The 20,031-nt window shown below is 39.4% G+C and overlaps 1 protein-coding gene across 25 annotated transcripts in view; it reads left to right on the plus strand.

Moving 5' to 3' along the window:
* Positions 1–20,031, plus strand: part of FOXP1 (forkhead box P1) — a 627,940-nt gene that overhangs the window by 377,611 nt on the left and 230,298 nt on the right. For all 25 annotated transcript variants that reach the window (XM_059879649.1, XM_059879647.1, XM_059879650.1 and 22 more), the window contains one exon: positions 9,970–10,157. In XM_059879649.1, the coding sequence (XP_059735632.1) occupies positions 9,981–10,157 (177 nt within the window). In that variant the 5' untranslated portion in view covers positions 9,970–9,980. The remainder of the gene's footprint in view (positions 1–9,969; positions 10,158–20,031) is intronic.

Here is a 20,031-nt window from a genome sequence, read left to right on the forward strand (position 1 = left end):
GTGAGAGTAACTTTGGTAGGAGAAGGCTATACATGCATAGGTGGAGTTTTTGAAGGATAAAATTAAATAATTGTCCATTTCACACAACAGAGAAGTGCAAGCAACAGACCTCTGATGGCCTGCATTCACAAAGCTGCCATGATTGCTATGAACTTATTGTTCACTTTGGCCACCAGAGCGGTTAGGTGCTGCAGGCGAAATGGGAGATACGTGAAGTGTGTCATCGAACATGCTGGTCATTAATTGCTGCTAGGTATCCGACTCTGTGTATATTCAGCTATATAAAATATAGAAATGAAAAAAATATATATTCTGACCTGGTTGTCGGTCACTTTATTCCATTAGACTCTTTCTGAGAATGCAGCTATTGAATGTTCGAATGATTAAAGTTGGGTAGGCTTTGTTAGTTCTCAAACTTAAAATCTGTTTTGTTCTATGAAAATGCATTTTAATTAAGCTCCCCAGAACACCTGGCTCCATCATACCTTAAGCTTCAGAGGCTTCCTTGTGGCAAAGCAAACAACCTAGTCCTGAACTGGCAAGGCTCCTTTCTGCTCTGTTTAATTATTTGAGCTTGTCTGGATTAATATGCCAGGGAGTGGGTATGGATTCTCCTTTGTACTTCTGTCTCCTGGAGCGGCTTCTTACTTCTATACTTTGCTCACAGTTGCTATGATTACAGCACCTAAAGTCTCATCTACTGGGAGAGAGCAGAAAAAAAGACCAGTGGTCACTGAACCTCTAAAAATATAATTAGAGATCTGTAACTTTTTAGAGGTTGGAATGTTGTCATCTACCCTTCTTCATGTCTTCTTAATATAAAGAGTACAGCGTTCCAGAAGATTTGGTTATGACAAGTCACGAGACTGAGGCATCTATAGTCCCTGAAAAGTTTTGCTGCCCTGGAATTGAAGTTTAGAAATGCCTTTTCTTTAAAAGGTTGAAGTCCCCTGTCTTCACACAGAAAGCCTGGTAGAAAAGGGAAATCATTTGTTGTTGTTGTTAAGACCATCATTTTCAGTTCAGTTCAGTCGCTCAGTCGTGTCCGACTCTTTGCAAACCCATGAATTGCAGCACGCCAGGCCTCCCTGTCCATCACCAACTCCCGGAGTTCACTCAAACTCATGTCCATTGAGTCGGTGATGCCATCCAGCCATCTCATCCTCTGTCGTCCCCTTCTCCTCCTGCCCCCAATCCTTCCCAGCATCAGGGTCTTTTCCAATGAGTCAGCTCTTCGCATGAGGTGGCCAAAGTATTGGAGTTTCAGCTTTAGCATCATTCCTTCCAAAGTACATCCAGGGCTGATCTCCTTTAGAATGGACTGGTTGGATCTCCTTGCAGTCCAAGGGACTCTCAAGAGTCTTCTCCAACACCACCGTTCAAAAGCATCAATTCTTTGGTTCTCAGCTTTCTTCACAGTCCAACTCTCACATCCATATATGACCACTGGAAAAACCATAGCCTTGACTAGACAGACCTTTGTTGGCAAAGTAGTGTCTCTGCTTTTGAATATGCTATCTAGGTTGGTCATAACTTTCCTTCCAAGGAGTAAGAGTTTTTAATTTCATGGCTGCGATCACCATCTGCAGTGATTTTGGAGCCCCCCAAAATAAAGTCTGACAGTGTTTCCACATCTGTTGCCCATGAAGTGATGGGACCAGATGCCATGATCTTAGTTTTCTGAATGTAGAGCTTTAAGCCAACTTTTTCACTCTCCTCTTTATTTCAACCTTATTCTACTAACTCTCTTCCAAGTCATGAATTACGGGGAAAATTAAACATCCTGTTATTTACCATCTCCAGGCCTCGGAATTATCCTCATGTGTATTACATGTTCACCATGGGTTTTGGTAGAGTTTTTTATTGGTTGGTTATCTTTACATTTTCAGCAAACTGGGACAATCTTACTTCTGTGAGGACTTAAAATGATTTAATGGCTGACGTTCTTTTCTGAGTTTTAGAACTCCAAAACAGTTAGTCATTCCTGAGTACAGGAAGCAGAATATTTTAAAAGAAGCAACATAAAAGGTGGTGACTACAGGCCCTTGATCTCATTTGATTGAGAGGTTGGATTTGAATTTTTCTGTTGTGTAATCGTTTAGTTAAAAATTCAGCAGTTATATATTGGATTCCTATTATGTGCAAGGTGTGTCTGAAAGTCAAGTTGGAGATAAAGGAATTTTGTGCTGTTTAATTCTTATTAAACAAATGGAGATGGAGAGGTGCAGAAGGAAATAATTTTAATCAGAATGCCTTTTCTTGCATTTAATTGATAAATAAAAGTGCTTCTAGTTTGATAAGTACAAACTAGTTCCTATTTCTTTTTCCCCCCTCCTTTGCACTATAAAGGTTAAGAGAGCTATATTATTACTGTTATTATAAATTTGCAGTATTATTGTTATTAATTATTTCTTATTAACAATGAACGGAATTTTCATCTCAAGTTTCTCACCAACTGACCTCAATTCCTTGTTTCACAAAACCCCTATTGTTAGGGATTCTGGCTCTCTAGATGCATCCACCATATGGTTACCTGTACCCATTCCTTTCTCACATCAAACCCTGTGTTTGCTGCATTTTTGAAGACCAGAGAGAGGAGTAACTCCTTTAGTCCCCAAATGCCAGTGCTTCCTAGGAGGGATGTTCCTGGAGCTTCTTTATTTCTCCTCCCAGAGAGGCCCAGCCCATCACCTGCATAATATTCTCTCTCCACACTAACCTGGGACGGATGAAGATTCCAGTTTTACCCTAGATGCTCCCATATGACTAACTTGCCACTTGTTTTTTTTTTAAGATGCTTTGACCACTTCATTGCTCCTTAACTTTTTCTTCGTTAAGTACTACACGAAATTCCAGATTTTTAAAGATAGATGTAGACGCGTACAGTGCATGATAAAGTTGATAATACATAAATCATTTTTAACAACAGGTAATATGCATAATTTATGGTGTTACAGTGCTATCTTTTTGATATTTATGATGGATAATGCTCAATTTTTGCCCTCATATTACTGCTTTAAATTATACCACAAGAAAATTAATGAGAAAGTAGATTTATGGGTTTCATTTGTTTGTCAATTCGGAAATTAATTGGGTGTTAATTTTAGCCGTCCCTCATCAGACCAGGACTTCAGTCTGTATGCATTACTTTGTATTCATTGTGGCTTACTTCCCATTTACTGTGGGTCACTAGCTTTGCATACATTAAAATAGCCCTCCGGCTCATTCCCTTGATTACTTTTTGAACTGCCATGCATTAGAAAATTTACGCCTTTCTGTTATAATTATGAAAATTTGGTTTTGGGAGATGGTGCCTTCACAGCATAGTTAGTACTCTGACTTCTCTCCCTTAACTTGGCCCTAGGATGGTTGTTCCATGAAATGGGACTGCTGCCAGTGGGGTCAGTGGACGGACAGAAGTGTGTCTAAAGAGTTCAGAGACAGTTTGTGGAAGTGCTCTCAGATGAGAAAGTAATCAGCTGTGGTCAGTCCGTTTCTCCTGTTCTTCCTCCTCCCCTTCTTTTATCTTTGAGAGTATGCTGTGAGACTGCCGGTTGCAGACAGTCATTCAGTATCTTGGAGCCGCTGGGGCCCTTCCATCATGCCCTTTCTTCACTTGCTTTCTGTAATCCGCTCCACCGGCCCTTTATCTCCTCACTGCCACCTGCCCCAGTAGCATCTTTCCAGGTAAAGGGTGAAAGATTGGGAAGCTTGTCTCTCTCTCTGGGAAATGTAGACCCCTCTTCTCCATGGAGGCCCTGACTTCCATCTGTATGTTTTGGTATTTGATTCCCTGACTTGAAGGAGAGGAAGTGAGAGCACCAGGTGGGTCAGTTTCCCAGGTGACTCCACCGAACTACGATGGGGAATACGTTCCCCTTAGCCACACCTTAAAACTCCTTGGTGTGTATAGTGTGGCGAGGCAAATCCTTCACACATTTAAAGGGAATGGTTCATTTATGTAATGAGACCCAAAAGTGTGTGTTGGTCTTATTTCTTAATACAGACAGGTATTATTTCTTCTTTCCTGAATCATGTGGAAATGATTGTTAAGGATTTTGAATCTTCATGCTGCAACGTGAGGATTTTAAAGAGTACTTCTTTCGAAGAAGAACTGGGCTGACGCTCACTCTTTTTTAACTCACCTACAAACCCTGTGCGAAGTCTAACTGATAATTGGGTCAGAGCCACATGATCGAGATTTTGAAAATACAGACATACCCTCCTGTTATTGCACTTCACCTTATTGTGCTTCACAAACACTGCGTTTTCCTTTTTATAAATTGAAGGCTTTTGGCAACCCTGTATCCAACAAGTCTATCAGCCCCATTTTTTTTTCCAGTAGATTTTACTCACTTTGTGTCTTGGTATCACAAATTTGTCATTCTTACTGTATTTCAAATTTTAAAAATTATTACTATACTTACTAGAGTGCTCTGTAATCAGCGGTTTTTTATATGACTATTGCAATAAAGATTACAACTTCTTGAAGGTTCAGATGGTGGTTAGCATTTTTCAGCAATAAAGGTTTTTAATTAAAGTATTTTTATTAACAGAATACTTTTTTTTCAGACACAATGCTATTGTACACTTAATGCACTACAATATAGTAGAAACATAACTTTTCTATGCACTGGGAAACCAAAAAATGTGTGTGACTCACTTTATTGTGATATTTGCTTTATTCAGATATTCATTTTCCTGCCATATTCTGGAACCAAACCTGCAGTGTCTCTGAGGCCTGCTTGTATTAGCCACTCACGTAATCTCTCCATTTGTAGAGTTCCCCCAGTCCTCCTTCCCTCCATCACTTCCTTCATCTCACCTTTCCATCCTTCCTTTTTTTTTTTTTTCAAAGCCTCTCTTGTCTCTTCAAAGTGCATACCATTTCCCTTCCTTCCTCACACATGGATGAACAATGAGAAAGAGGGTATTTTGGAGGGGAGGGGGGCTGAAAGGGGAGGGGATAGAGTGGGAGAAGGACTGTATAATCACTCTTAATCATTTTCCTAAAAAGTGATCTTGCAGTTAACTTTTCTTCTCCTCTCCCCATAGACATATAAATATATTTTACAAAACTATGTTTAGTTTAATTTACACATCCTTTCATGAACAGACCAAGTTCTTTAAGGGCATTTATTCTGCTTCATATAAATAATTGATCAGCCAAGTTAATTTACTTCTGCCTGACTTGGTCAACCTTAATTAACTGCCCTGGAATCAAGACTGAACTTTTTGTTAGCTTAAAATCTTTCACAAGCATGATAACAAGGGTTTTATTTTCCTTAAATTTTCAGCATCAACACTGTAACCAAGGAAATAATCATAATAAGAAAGCATTGCTTTCATTTACTATAAATACATTGGCCTGGACATTATGAATTTTCCAGAATACTTCCAGAGAGCAGCTCTATTGGCAACGACAATAAATAAGCACGCTAAACTCAGTTCTTATCCCTCCTACAAGTCCCTCCAGCACAAAAATCGATCTTTTGAAATCAGTAGCGCTGTAATGTTTCCAAGTAAGATGAGAAGCGGGCCATTTTGGCTTTCGTAAGCTTTCCGACATCTGTGCGATTGTAGCATCAGCTTTTGTGCGGTTATGTTGAATGGATCATATGTGATTTAAACACGCCCAGCTCCTTCAGAGAAGTCATAGAGAAGGCTGGAGGAGGGTTTGGCTTTTGTTTTTTGAGACAGGACTTGCTAGGGGGGTATGGCGTGGCCATGCCCTTCAGGTGCCATGCCTCTCCTGTTTAGGCTCTTTGGATGATTGTGTGTCCTTTCTTGTTTTCAGTTTGTCATGGAGCAAAGCCCATCATTGCTTCTAGGATGCCCCCACCCTAGAGGGAGGCGGAGGTCACGCACACTAGGTGCTTGTGACAAGCACCCAAGAAGAGAGCTCAGCATTCCCAGCCAGAGAACAGAGATACCTCTCCTGTGACTTGCTTTAGATGAGTCTAAAATTGTAAAACTCAGTAGAAAAACCCCAAATACAGTGGTTGGCTAGCGTGCTGATACCTTTAGCTTTGTACTTCGGATGTTTTTTCCTTGTCTACCTGCCACCTTCGTCGTTGTCTTTTTGGGTTTTGACTCCGTTTTCTTTGTGTAGATGTCCTAATTCACTACCCAGTGCAGGACTTTGCAAATTGGAAATTTGCTCATCCTTTATGGAATGGACAAGTTCATGTCTGCCTAACTTGCTGAGGTTTAGTTTTCTTATCTGTAAAGTGGGAATAGCCTTTTCTCCCTCATAGAATACTTCTGTGTTTGAAAAGTACATCAGAGGGCTTTGTAGTTTGTGCATATGATACAAATAGAAAAGCCTTATTAAATAGCTTGAAACGTTCCATAGAAAGAAAAAACTGCCAGCCCAGATATTGTTAGAAACATTCTTAGACATCGACACTCCTCATTTTTTCACATGTGCTTTTCAAAAAACCTGTTTTCTCCTGATTGGTGTGGGAGATTATAGCAAAATTTAAATCTTCCAACCAACATACTACTGTTAGCACTTGACTAATTAAGGACATCCTCGGACCAAAATAATCCTTTATGCAATTTCGATCCCAAAGCCTGCACTCTCACAAACCTGGTCCCCAAGCCAAGCTGCTTGGCTTGATGCCTGTGAAACTTGTGCTGGAGGACTTGGCAGTCTTCTGTGGAACTGCATGGAGCAAATCTTCTCATCAGATTGTGCGTTGGATATTATTCTGACTCCACCCACCACGATGTTGTCAAACCCAGGAAAAGGGAGCTGGGTCAGTCTCTTTGACACTTGTCTTCAGATCTGGGAGCCCAGTGGTCAACGTGACTTGAAAGCCGTATTTTACCTGTAGCACTGCTTCCTGAGGACGGGCTATTTGGCTAAATATGTCCCATTCTGAGGGCAGGTATAGAGTTTAGGTATAGACAAAAGCATTGTCTTTGTGGAGTGGGAAACCCCTGATATAGATAGGCTTTCTGGAAGGTGAAAAACATTTTTTTCCTTTTTTGTTTAGATATGCTTGTAACATACCCTAAAACCTAAATGGGTTTCCTTGCTTAGTACTAAAACGACTATTTCCTTAAACACTTTTTTTTCCCTTAGCTTCTGTACATGTGGGAAAGTTTATGACAGAGAAACTAAAATGTTGAGGGACAAAAAAACACCTACGTTTCAAAAATTTGGTGTTTTTTTTCATGATGAACTAGATACTTGCTTTGCCTGGTTCTTGCATCTTAAAGTTTTAGTTCTTTTTTGGTAGATTCTTCACTCTGCAGACAGTAAGATATGAATGCAATTTTTAAAGGACTATAATCACTGAAATATCTGATCTAAAGAGACAAGAGTGAATCAGCTGTTGTGTCTGAGTTTGTTTTCCACCTGTTCACAAAAAATGCCATTCTTAATCCAGTTCAGAATTGGATTAACTTTAATGTGTGTGTGTGTGTATATATGCCTTCTGGGTTTATGAAATTTGTCATTACATTGGATTATACTATGCACGGAAAGGAAAAAAGATATGGATTTTTCTGTTCTTAATTTTTACAGTTGTTTTTGTATGAGTATAGAACAGACTTAAACCAATGTCTTACAGGAAGACAACCTCCTGTAAAGATGCCTAGAGTGTTTAAATTTGCGTGTTGTCACATATTTCATCTACGGGGCAGAAATCTGTAACACTTTGTGTATGTGTCATCCATGATTTGAATCAATTTGTGTAAAAGTTTTCTGCCCTTTTATCTAAGATTGGTATTTCCCAGTTGTCTTAATTATTTGGGCATTCCTTAGCTTGGATGTTTGAATTACCACCTCCCTGTAGTGATAATTGTTTGTGTCTGGCCTCTCAGCCTGGAGTGCGACCCTGAAATGTTCATTGTTTGGCCCTTTCTTTACCTCAGCTTTAAAAAACACATAGCTAAGAACTCTGACATCAGACTGAATTTGTCTTAAGTAGTCCCCCTGCCCCCCAATCCACAGCTTCACTCTCTGAGGTTTGTTTTCCTCAGTCTGAAAATATTAAATGGAAAATTCCAGAAATAAGCAATTGTTAAGTTTTAGATTCAACGCCATTCTCAGCGAGATGAAATCTCACCATCCTGCTCCGATTTCCCCAGGACTGGAATCATCCCTTGCCCAGCGTTTCCCACCCATTTTCCATTCAGTAGCTATCTCAGTTGTGTCCAGGTATCACAGGGCTCATGTTCAAGAACGTGCAAGACTAGTGATGCTGGTACTTCGGATGTGCCAGAGAGGAGCCATAAAGTGCTTCCTTTAAGTGAAAAAGTGGAAGTTCTCAGTAAGGAAAGAAAAAAAATCATGTGGAGAAGAACCAATCTTCTATCCATGAATTTGTGAAGAAGGAAAAAGAAGGGCATACTAGTTTTGCTCTTGTACTTTGAACAAGCAGAAGTTGTGATCATAGTGTCTGAAAAGTGCTTATTTAAGCTGGAAAAGGCATTAAATATGTCCAGCAAGATATTTTGAGAGAGACCACACTCATAACTTTCACCCTAGTATATTGTTATAATTGTTCTTTTATTGTTAGTTATCACCATTAATCTCTTACTTAGAAATTAAACTTTACGTTAGGCATGTATGTATGGGAAAAAAACAGTGTATATAGGGTTCAGCAGTCATCCACTGGGGATCTTGGAATGTATCCCCTGTGGATAAAGGGGGGATTACTATAATAATCCTTTATGCAATCCTTTATATATATCTTTAAAATTTTTTTTGATGTTTAGTACTTTCAAATTCAGGCTTCCCTTGTGGCTCAGCTGGTAAAGAATCTGCCTGCAATGTGGGAGACCTGGGTTCGATTCCTGGGTTGGGAAGATGCCCTGGACAAGGGAAAGGCTACCCACTGCAGTATTCTGTCCTGGAGAATTCCATGGACTTGTACAGTCCATGGGGTCGCAAAGAGTCGGAAATGACTGAGCGACTTGCACTTTACACTTTCAAATTCAGAATTTTTTTTTTTAATCTGCCTAGGCAACATTTTCTCCAAAATAAGCATAAGAGGGCCTAGACCTTTCACACCTTAAACCAGACCAGACATTAGGAATTCAGTATGAGAAACACGTAACTCTGAATGGGACTTCTCAGGACAATCTTAACCATAAGACAAAGACAAGAGTCAATTTATTTAGCCTCTGAAAAGTTGTGACTCCCCCCTCCCTCTCTCAAAGTAGCTTATCTTATTGGAATGGCCAGTTTTGAAAAGTTCCAATACTTGAATGATTCCAGGGAGTGCAAATCTTGAGAACGCTTTTGGGGTTTTGACTGTAAGGGGTTTTAGCATGAATTAATACCTCAGGAGGCCTCTTGCTAAGGTGTGTTATCTCCTGATAGACTACATTTGGAAAATACTTCTCTAAGAGTGTAATACATCATACAGAGCCTATACATACTAAAATTAAATGTTATACCTAATACACTGAATGAAATGACTTACTGGTTTTTGAGCAAAACATCCAGATATAATCACAGGAATTTAACCATAAATTCTAAGTTTCATCTGACAATGTTTTTTTTTTTCTGAGGAAAAAGATAGCATACATAGAACAATACTACGAAAAGTTGAATTTGCTTTTCTTTTAAAGTTTTTAATTAACTTCTGTTTTATATTAGAGAATAGTCATTTGGCAATGTTGTGTTAGTTTCAGGTGTACAGCAAAGTGATTCACTTGTACATATACATGTATCTGTTCTTTTTCAGATTGTTTTCCCATAGAAGCTATTAGAGAATATTGGTAGAGTTCCCTGTGCTGTACAGTGGATCCCTTAAAACTTGAATTTGGACCAACGGTTCCATCTTCAGAAACTAGACTATTGGACCGCTAATAAGGGATAAGTTGAGTGAAAGGAAGTGACAACTGTTTACAGAGTTTGGCAACATTGAAGGCAGGGCCCTTCTCTTTATGTACAACAACTGTGCTAACAGCTGCTTGTTTCTTTCTCCCTGGCTCCCTCCTGCAAATCAGGTTTTTGAGTCATGATGCAAGAATCTGGGACTGAGACAAAAAGTAACGGTTCAGCCATCCAGAATGGGTCTAGCGGCGGCAACCACCTACTAGAGTGCGGCAGTCTTCGGGAAGGGCGGTCCAACGGGGAGACGCCGGCCGTGGACGTGGGCACGGCCGATCTGGCCCACGTGCAGCAGCAGCAGCAGGTACCGTGCGCTGGAGTCGGGCTGTGGAGGGGGGTGGGTGCAGATGCTACCGTTCCATCGCACACTTCACCACCGTGACCGTCTGATACTCAGCCGGCTATCTGACTGTACGCAGCATCTTTTAAGCCGGGGCCCCAGCCATTGGCTTTAAGAAACAAATTCTCAAGCTTTTGTCATTTCAGTCTTGGGAAGCCCGTCTGTCTTGGGAAATGGTTGTTGAAAGTGAGATCGGGTGGACCTCTGGCCACTTCCTTGGAGCCCCTAATATGCCAGCCTAAAGTTTAACTACTTGGAATAAAAGGAATCTTTGGAGAAATGGTTCCTAATGCTTGAGTTTAAAAAAAAAAAAACAATGATAAAAAGACTTATTAAACCTTAGGAAGAAGGAAACAAATAAGGGGTCAAGGATACAGGAGAAACAAGGGTTATAAGCAAGAAAAGTAGGTGAAACAGGAGAGTAGGAATAAGGAGAAATACCCAAGCAAAATTGGGTAGATAACAAGACATCAATAATGCAGTCATTGGTGTAAGAAATTGCTTGCTGTTACTCAGAGTTTAGGGAGATAGGCGACTTAGAAATGTTTCTTATATCCATACAGCAGTTGGTATGTGACTAAATCTTATTACTGTTTTAAAGTATCTCTTTTTGGTGGCTACCCCAAATGATCACAAGTTGGGACATACTCATTCTTGTTATATCCTTTGTAGGCATTTATATGGGTAACTGTGATTGACTGGTAAAATATTTACAAATGGCAAAGGGTGTGACAAGGTGAATGTTGCTGGTTGGCCAAAGTGTTGATGCAAATTCAAGTAAGTAAATAGCATTTGCTTGAAGATAAGCATTGTTTTCACAGCCTCTTTTGGAATTAGGAAATAGTGTACATTTTTGTTAATGATCATGAATGATTTTTGTTGCATTTTAGTGTTTGATTCATTTATTAAATACAAAGTAATTTGGGAAAATGGTTTAAAAAGAGTGGTAAATCTTTGGCCCTTTCTGAATGAAACACATTGTTGGGGGTTGGGGGAAAGAAGGAAAAATGCAAACCTTTTCTCAAACCATTTTCTTAGAATCTATAGCAGAGAAACTAAGGCAGTCCCTTCCTGTTTTAGGGATATGGCATTTGGCGGTCTCTAAAACATGTATTATTTTCTCCTTTCTAAGAATTTTTACCAATAAGGAATCATTAGCTTGTTAGTCTGTCAGAAACCGTTGGAACCAGCTTGAGACAGTGGAATCTGTGGGGGAAAAATAGAAAAGAATGGAAGAGACTTGAAGTGATTTGATCTCTCTTTTAGTGGCAGCTCAGATTCGATAGTGCCTGCTCCCTGGGCATCACATCAGCTGGGATTTATGTGTGTAAACTTGGGGTGTTTGCAGTAGTGCAAATGGCCAAATCCTAACCAGTGACACTGGTGACAGGACCTATCAGTGGTAGAAAGGGATCCACGTATTTGTGTATGTGTTTGTTCGTGTGATATTCTCAGATATTTGTGGATATATTGGAAATAAGTTGGTAATTTGGTTTGCCATTTTCTGTGCCCTACCAAACAGAGGCCAAGATCAACTGTTTCTTTATGGAGCAGCTGAAGTGGGGCTATTGACTGATGTGGTATACGCGAGTACATGCTGAGTACTTCAGTTGTGTCCGACTCTTTGTGACCCCATGGCCTGAGGTGGTATGAACACAGAGTAATTAGTATTTAGAACATGTCAATTGGATAAATGGGAAATTAACATCTTCTGATTTTTATTTAAAGAACTGAAAATCATCCACTATCTCAAAGTCATAAGCCAGCCAAAAACATTACTTTTATGCCACAAACACACACAGACACACCCCTCCCTCCCTACTCCATGAACAGCAACCACAAGTTGACCTCACGAAGAAGGTAATATACATTCATTTTTTTAAGAATTAGTTTATTTTTTAATTGGAAGATAATTGCTTTACAACGTTGTATTAGATTCTGCCGTACCACAGCGTGATGCAGTCATAACTCTAAGCATACCTCTTCCTCATCCCACCCCTCTGGGTCATCGCAGAGCACCAGGCTGGGCTTCCTGTGTTCACAGCAGCTTCCCACTAGCTTCTGTTTTACACATGATAGTGCATATAGGTCAATCCTACTTTCTCTGTTCGTCCCACCCTGTCTCTCTCCCACTGTCTCCACGAGTCCATTCTTTACATCTGCATCTGTTTGCTCTGCAAATAGGTTCATCAGCACCATTTTTCTAGATACCATATATATACATTAATATGCAATATTTGTTTTTCTCTTTCTGAATTATTTTGCTCATGTATATGTACATTTTAACAGCATCTTCCTTGAAAACCATAGCCGCAAAATTAGTTATTCATGTCTCCCCTCTTTTATCTTGGTTCTGACGACTTTTTAGAGAATATGTTGTTTGGGTAATTGGTATACAGGTCATTACCTTTTGATTGTACTTCAAAGTGCTTTTAATATTTTTATAACAATTTTATTTCTAATTGCCTCTGATATGTTTTGGGAAGGAAGAAAGCAGTTGGGTCTATCATTGTGCCTGAAACTCCATATATTGTCGTTGGCAGGCCTTTTGAGTCTTTTAAAATAAAACAACTGACAGCTGTGTGACTTCCTTAAGTGTACGATGAGGCGCTTAACAGGTTGTTAGGGGGAAAGAAAATCTGTAGATGAAATAAGAAAAAAAGACAGGATTCAGAAAGTTTTATGGAAGTCGTATTATCAGTTTTCTCTCAGACTGAAACTGTAACAGTTAAACAGTTTGTAGTTATCTGAATGTCAACATGATGGACATGGGTTGTTTTCGTCATTCTTATTCTACAGGTTTTTACTTGAAGTGAGAATACCAGCAGTGAGAAAATCACAGCCATGCTGAATTCATTACTGCGGTAGTCACACAAAACCACGGATAAAATTTCAATAACTGCAGGCCACAGTTGAGTAAACAGTTGCACTGAAATTTAATTCCTGTTGACTTTTCCCCCATTCCTCGCCAGGGGCACATTCTGATTCTGTAGTACAAAGACAACAGGGGTTACAGCTTTGATTAATGTAGGACACTGGAAGAGAATTAGAACTGTAAAATATGTTAGAAGTCCATGGAACAAAAAGATCTGGCTTAAAAGGCTTGGTATAAAAATGAGTTAATTATGCTGTGTATGAAACTGAATGTTCTAGGATTTTCCAGTTGCTCCAGTGCAATCATTGACAGTATAGGGAGAATTTTTACCTACTGCCAAGATTTAAAATAAATAAATGCAAGCCTTTCCACCTTTGATCCATGTTACCAAAGATAATTACGAATGAGAACAAGTGCCCTTTCAGAATGGAGAGCCTTCACGAAGATTCGCTGTGGAGTGAGTGGCTTCTGTTCTGGGTTTGGTCTGTAGATTGGCTAAATTGGGTCCAGACAGAATTGCTGTTGCTGTTTTTTAATTATGTTGTTGACAGCCTAGAGAAATGGGGGAAATCTGGCTTTTCCATTTTCTCTTGAAAAATCCGATCTGGTAACCATGGGCAGTATTCCTACACGGGTAACCGTTGTTGGGAGATGAATTGTTACTAAGTCAAGGAGCCCGTAGCCCTGCAGTCGGCCTGAGTGCCCACCCAGGACCTTGGCTGACTTGTGCCCTCTAGGCAGTGGAGTTGGTGATTCTGGTCTGGACATTGCCATCATCACTCAGAAGCCATCAGCCAAAGAGAGGGGCTACCATCAGCTGGAGAAGCCCACCCACACACTCACAAACTGGCTCCCTTCCTTAAAACTAAATGTATTATTCTGTAATGCTTCAACTGTACTTATATCTGGACCACGAAACCATTATAACAATAGTTTTCTAATAATATAATTTGATAGAGTTTCTGAACATTTTCTTTTAGCTCTTGAATAATTCTTTACCCAATCCCATCACTGCTTTTTATTTCCTATTATGCCTGCCCCATTTCCAGGTCTGTAAAAGTTCTCTACTGGATACTGACTACTCCATTATGAAACTCGGCAACAAATACTATTACCAGTTACTAAAGTTTTTTTTTTTTTTCCCCTTAAAGGAAGGATTTTAAAATGTCCAGAGCAATTTCACAAACTGTGTGGATTAATGCATTTTAAAAGTCTTGAATTTTAGAAAGCAGAATTTTATTTCCATATTGCTGCAAATGAGAGCTTTTTCAGATAAGCATATTACATAGAGCATAATGTTTAGAAGTTTCTCCATATACAGCATATGCTGTCAGGTCAATTAACAGAATGCATACTAGAAAATGTTTATTCAATAAAAATGAATAGCTGTTAAATAAAACAGTGATTTCTTAACAACATTCCATTTAATGATGGGTTTTTTTTCTTTTTTGGGGGGGATACCACCTGGCACTTTTATTGTCTGCAAATCAATGTAGGGAGAGCTTTGGTTGCTAGAGTTTTTAGGTGTGGTTATCGTTTTATATGAGAAGGGCAGTTTAGAAGTAGTCTGTGAGAAGGACATTTAAATAAGATAAACTATATGTGGAATTCAAAACTATATTATTTGGAGAGTTGTGGCTAAGTGATGTATTAACTTCATATAGCTTCTTTGACATTCGGTTTAAGGTACATGTTTCACATTAATAATGTAAAAGAAAAAGAGAAACATTCGGTGACTATTAAGGAGGTAAAAAGGTAGAAAGGACAAGGAGCTTCTGCAAGATCATGGAAGAGAAAGAGGAGGATCCAGTGGGTTGAATTTTGCCAATGAGCCTTTGAAGGAAGTAAAATTAGTCATTACAGAGGACCAGAGACACTCAGAAATTCTCTTTCTTGTCAGGATCGAAGAATGAATCCCTTCCTCTAGTGTTTGTTACTGAAGTTACTAGTGGGTGGGTATTAAACAGAACTGGAAGAATGTCCTACCAGTGTTTCGAATTGTAACTGCCTCTGTGGTAAACAATGCCTGGAAGAAGTAGCTGTCAGTGTTTGGATGGGCAGTAAGCACCTATTACAGGGAGCCTCCCTTAGTTTCTTGTTCTTCCCCATCTTCCTCTGGAGGGCTGTGTTAAATGCCACTGGTCATCTTTGGCCTTGTTTCCCCTTCTACAGAGAGAAGCCTGGGTGATTAGGTATAGATCTATAGATGCAAAGATGAACTATCAGTAGCCAGTTCGGCTTTGTCATTCTGTTTTTTTCTTTGAAAATGATTTCTTATGAACTTTCTACGGAATCCTCTCACGTGGGCTTTCCCATGGCAGGCAGGGACTGTGTCTGAAAAGAGAGGGTCTTTGGATGCCACCGGAAGGGTAAATACGTTCAGCATATCTGTGTCCTAAAAGGACTTTCTGTGTCCTTTCTGTACTTTCAGAATAAAGTACAGAAGAGATTATTCATATTTTTTGAAGATTTTTTGATGCCCATTTTTAAAGTCTTTATTGAATTTGTTAAGATATTGCTTCTGTTTTATGTTTTTCTTTTTCTTTTTGGCTGTGAGGCATGTGGGATCATAACTTCCTGACCAGGGATCAGACCTGCACCCCTTGCATTGGAAGGTAAAGTCTTAACCACTGGGCCACCAGGGAAGTCTTGAGATTACTCTTTTATTAAATGCCCTCATGGGCCTGGGGACTATGATAAGAGCCAGCACCTTCCTTCACTAATGGGTGAAGACCCAAGCTATAATTTTAAATTATAAAATTAAGAAATTTCTAAGGAATTGCTCTGTTCAGATAGACTCTTTGAAGACACAAGGTAGAGTTCAAATACTATAGAACCGATTGATGGTCAAATACATTTTATAGGAATCAGTGCCACCAAAATGTTAGCAAAAACCAAACAGATTAAAATGAAACTGAGACAGGAATTCAGATAATTCTGACAAATAAAGAAAAGGCAGGCACAAAATAGCAAACTTATACTTTTTCTTAACTCCTTTTGTGGCTATTTCTGGAAAAGGCATCTTTCACCCTGAATGCTAAATTTAGTTCTCTCCTCTGTTGTTTAGACCTGCCTTCCATCTAAATATTGTTGTCAAAGATTTATGTAATGCAGACTTTGAACCTCGTGTGAAATTCTTTCACGTTCTAATTTCTGAACAGCAGTTGTGTGTCATTAATCTCTCCATTGAAAATTAAGATGGACCAGGAAATGGGGGGAAAAAAAGCGTCACGTACATAAGAGAGCGTGGTAATAGCAACCCAGATGCTGCTTCTCATTATGAGTGAAGTGTACGCTCTTGACTTGAAGCAAAAGCATTGCTACTTTGAGAAGGTAATTTTCAGTCTTGACCTGTGAGCTAATAAAAAAAAAAAAAAATACTCCCTATCTCTTGCCTAGTCAGAAATCTCTTTTTGAACATCAGGAGGAATGACTTTAATGGTAATTTGTTGACAGATTAGCTTTGGTGATTGCAAAGAGTTTGTTTTGCAAAACTGGCAGGCTCCTATCTGTTCTCTGAAGGCAAGTAACCTACTTTGCTGTTTTGCAAGTGCCTGCCTTTATTGACAACTAGTGCTGAACAGGCAGAATTGGTATGTTTGTGTAATGTAAACCTATAGCTCGCCTGATGGAGTCTAGTGTACTTTTAGCTAGTGCATAGATTGCTTGATAAAAAGGGTTAGAAGGTGACTGCTTTTATGACAAAGTAGAAGAGCAATATAAATGCGAGTGGTGGATGGAGCAGCAGAAAGGAAGTTTATATAGGGAATTGAACCCTGTATTAGAAAGTTTCTTTTCATCACTTGGTCTTTGAACTCAAATCTATTGTAATTATGAAGTGTTACTTGTAACATTCCAGAGACTCTTTACTAAATACTGTGTTTGATTTGGTTTGTGGAAATAAAACGATTTTTTTTTTCCCCTCTCTCACAAGAAAATTTACTGAAGGGAGTTTCACATACTGGCCTGGATTCAGTTTTAGTCCAGGTCGCTACTAAATGGACTACTAAGCTTCTTTCTTAGCTTTCAATTTCTTGGAGTTATTTATTCTCCTGTTTTCATTTAACCGTTATGATGCCACGCCTATGTGTAAGGAAATGTGAGGACCACACATGTGTGAGGTGCTGGGGAAGCAGGGGAGAGTAACTTGGAGTTTATCTGGTTGGAGCCTGATGAGTAAGTCTGAGAGTGATGTGAAGGTGGTTAGAAGGTAAATTGAGTTCAGTTTGTGTGAAAGTTGAGTTTCTAAGCCAGTGGAGGTTTCCCACCTGAAAGAAAGGCTGTGCATGAGGAGGTGGACTGACGGTAAAAAAGAACATTGGGCCTGGCGTGGCAGGAAAGAGGCTCAGGACAGGTGAATAGTAGTGACAAGGCCATTGCTGTTGGCCCTGGATTTAGGAACGGGACACTAACCCTTGCCTCACGTCATTGAGGGCGCCATGGTTTTTTTTGGTTTGGTTTGGTTTTTTGGTTTTGTGTGTGTGTGTGTTGCAGTAAAGCTTTATTTATAGACACTGGAATTCAAATTGTATGTAATTTCCATGTCACTAAGTATCATTGTTCTTTTGATTTTTATCCCAACCTTTTTTTCTTGTAGCTTTTTTTAAAAAATTGAAGTATAAATGCTTTACAGTGTTTTTTCTGTTATACAACAAAGTGAATCAGCCGTATGTATACATGTATCCCCTCCCTCTTGAGCCTTCCGCCCACTCCCACCGCACCCATTCCATCCATTTAGGTCACAGAGCACCTAGCTGAACCCGAGGCTGCCATGTGGCTGACCCTGCCTTGTTCCCTGCATTTGAAGCCCTTGGTCAGCTGTCAGCCGCATGAGGGCAAGGATGAGCCTTTCCCATCCCTTGCTGTTCCTCAGCACAGAGCACAGTACTGGGCGGCGAACAGTCCTCTGACTCTGTGAATGAATGAAATGGGAAGAGAAAGGAAGGCCTGGGTCACAAGAGGGAGTTCAGGGGTGAATTGGCAAATCAGTAGCACCTTTGGAAAACAGGAGATGTGAGCGTGTCTATGAGGGGTGACTCAGGATTTCCGATCTGACGGGCAGCATGGTGCACCCGTGGTGCACCGTGGAATGAAGAGAGAGAAGGGCAGCGAGAGGAGAAGGCAAGCTCCTTTCTGCCCGTCATTAATCAATTATTATGATATGATAAAGAAAGCACAAACATAATTTGTATATAAAGAGTAAGTTTATTTTGGAAAAATCTCTGTTTAAAGGCTGTTTTAAAAAAAGACACCCTCCTGTGTCACTCAGTCTCACTATTTGATTGTATATGTTTATTCAGATTAAAATTATCAAATATTTTCCCTTTAGCCTATGCCATTTTCTAATGAGTATATCTTCCAGAAGTCACATGGGAAGTGCTGATAAACTGCTTATGTTCCTATTGATCAGGGAATGCGCTTATCTCTCTTAGAGAACACAACTACCAAGTTAGATCTTTGATAAAGTGTCTCCTATTGACACAGGCTTCTTAGAATGAATAATTTTTTTGTTTTAAGGTGAAGGGGGTGCCTGTTGTGTTTCCTTTGTTGGAAAAATACAATCTGTAATTATTAAACAGCTGGTGCTATTGGAAAACCCATTTAGGGGGTATAGATTCAACTGCTAAGGGGGAGCAAGCCTTGTTTATGAGTTGAAGTTGAGCCCTGCATAGAGATGGATGGAGGGAAGGAAGCTCTTTCCCTTTCATCTTTCCTGAGAGAGTATTTTCCAGTATCTTCTGCATAAACTGACAATGCAAATACTGGCTTTGGAGGGGTTAAAATTTTTTATTTTGTGAAGTTGATAACCCTAAGGTTCTCTCTGAATTAACTCTTTTATCCCTATTTTTAAACTCTACCTTCTTTACCCAAAATAAAATGAATTCCCTGATGCAGGTTGGTCTTCTGTAAAGTTTCCTAAAGTAGACTGTTTATTACACACTTTCTGATCCAGGCAACCGTATGTAATTGTCAGTATCAGGGTCACTTGTCAAAAAAAGGCAGATGTGAGCTGGTCTAAATCGGTATTTTTAACATTGTATCTTTTCTTGCCCCCAACGCCCCTCTCTCCACATTGAAGGGAAGGTGACATGATGTCTTCTTAGTCATTCAAATCCAATAACTTTTAATCTGAAGGTTAAGTAGTGAGATATAAACTAAGAGATGATAATATCAATTTTATGTTCACTGAAGGGCACAATATACCTCTTTCTAGTAGAGGAAAATTGTGCGTAAAATGTCTTTTGCTTCTCAACAGCAGAGCCAGGCCTCTTAGAGTCAAAGGAAGAAAGAATTTTGGAAAATTTTAATAAAATAGAACGTAACTTCCTAGAACAGGGTGAAAGTAGCCTTTTATTGTTGTAATGAGTGTGTTAATTTTTCAGGGTAGCACAGGAAGAACCAGCTCCATTTTTATAGCCTCTTGTATTGACTCTTGTTATGCTGTCTATGAACTCAACACCCTTTTCAAGGTTAAAGACTGGGAGAGAATGACATAATGTTCATTCCTTCCTGACTATTTTTGGTCCTAATGTGTATGATAAATAATACTGTGATAGTATTGCTTACCTTGCCTCATTTTTTCCCCTCTTCATAGTGATATTTCCATTTCTACACGATAGCAATCCAGCCTGCCAAGGTTCTAAGTGAAAATGCCTTGGCAACATGCATTTTTATCCTAACCTGCTGATTTATCCCATTAGATCTGCACTTGTCTTACACAAGTTTGTGTAGTGTATTTCATGGATATGCTATGTGCATTTATGTATAGATATACTGTACCATTAGCATATCATAAGAGGGGAAGCAGTGTGCATCAACTGGGGATGTGATATTCTCCATTATTATTGTCAAGGTGATATTCTATAATGTAGTGATTCACAATTACAATTTGCGGGATTGCATTCTGGAATTGTTTTAAACTTGTTTCTCAGCCTTTCAGTCAGTACCTTTATTGGTAAATTC

This window comes from Bos taurus, chromosome 22 (genome assembly GCF_002263795.3).
Source record: "Bos taurus isolate L1 Dominette 01449 registration number 42190680 breed Hereford chromosome 22, ARS-UCD2.0, whole genome shotgun sequence".
Taxonomy (NCBI): Eukaryota; Metazoa; Chordata; class Mammalia; order Artiodactyla; family Bovidae; genus Bos; species Bos taurus.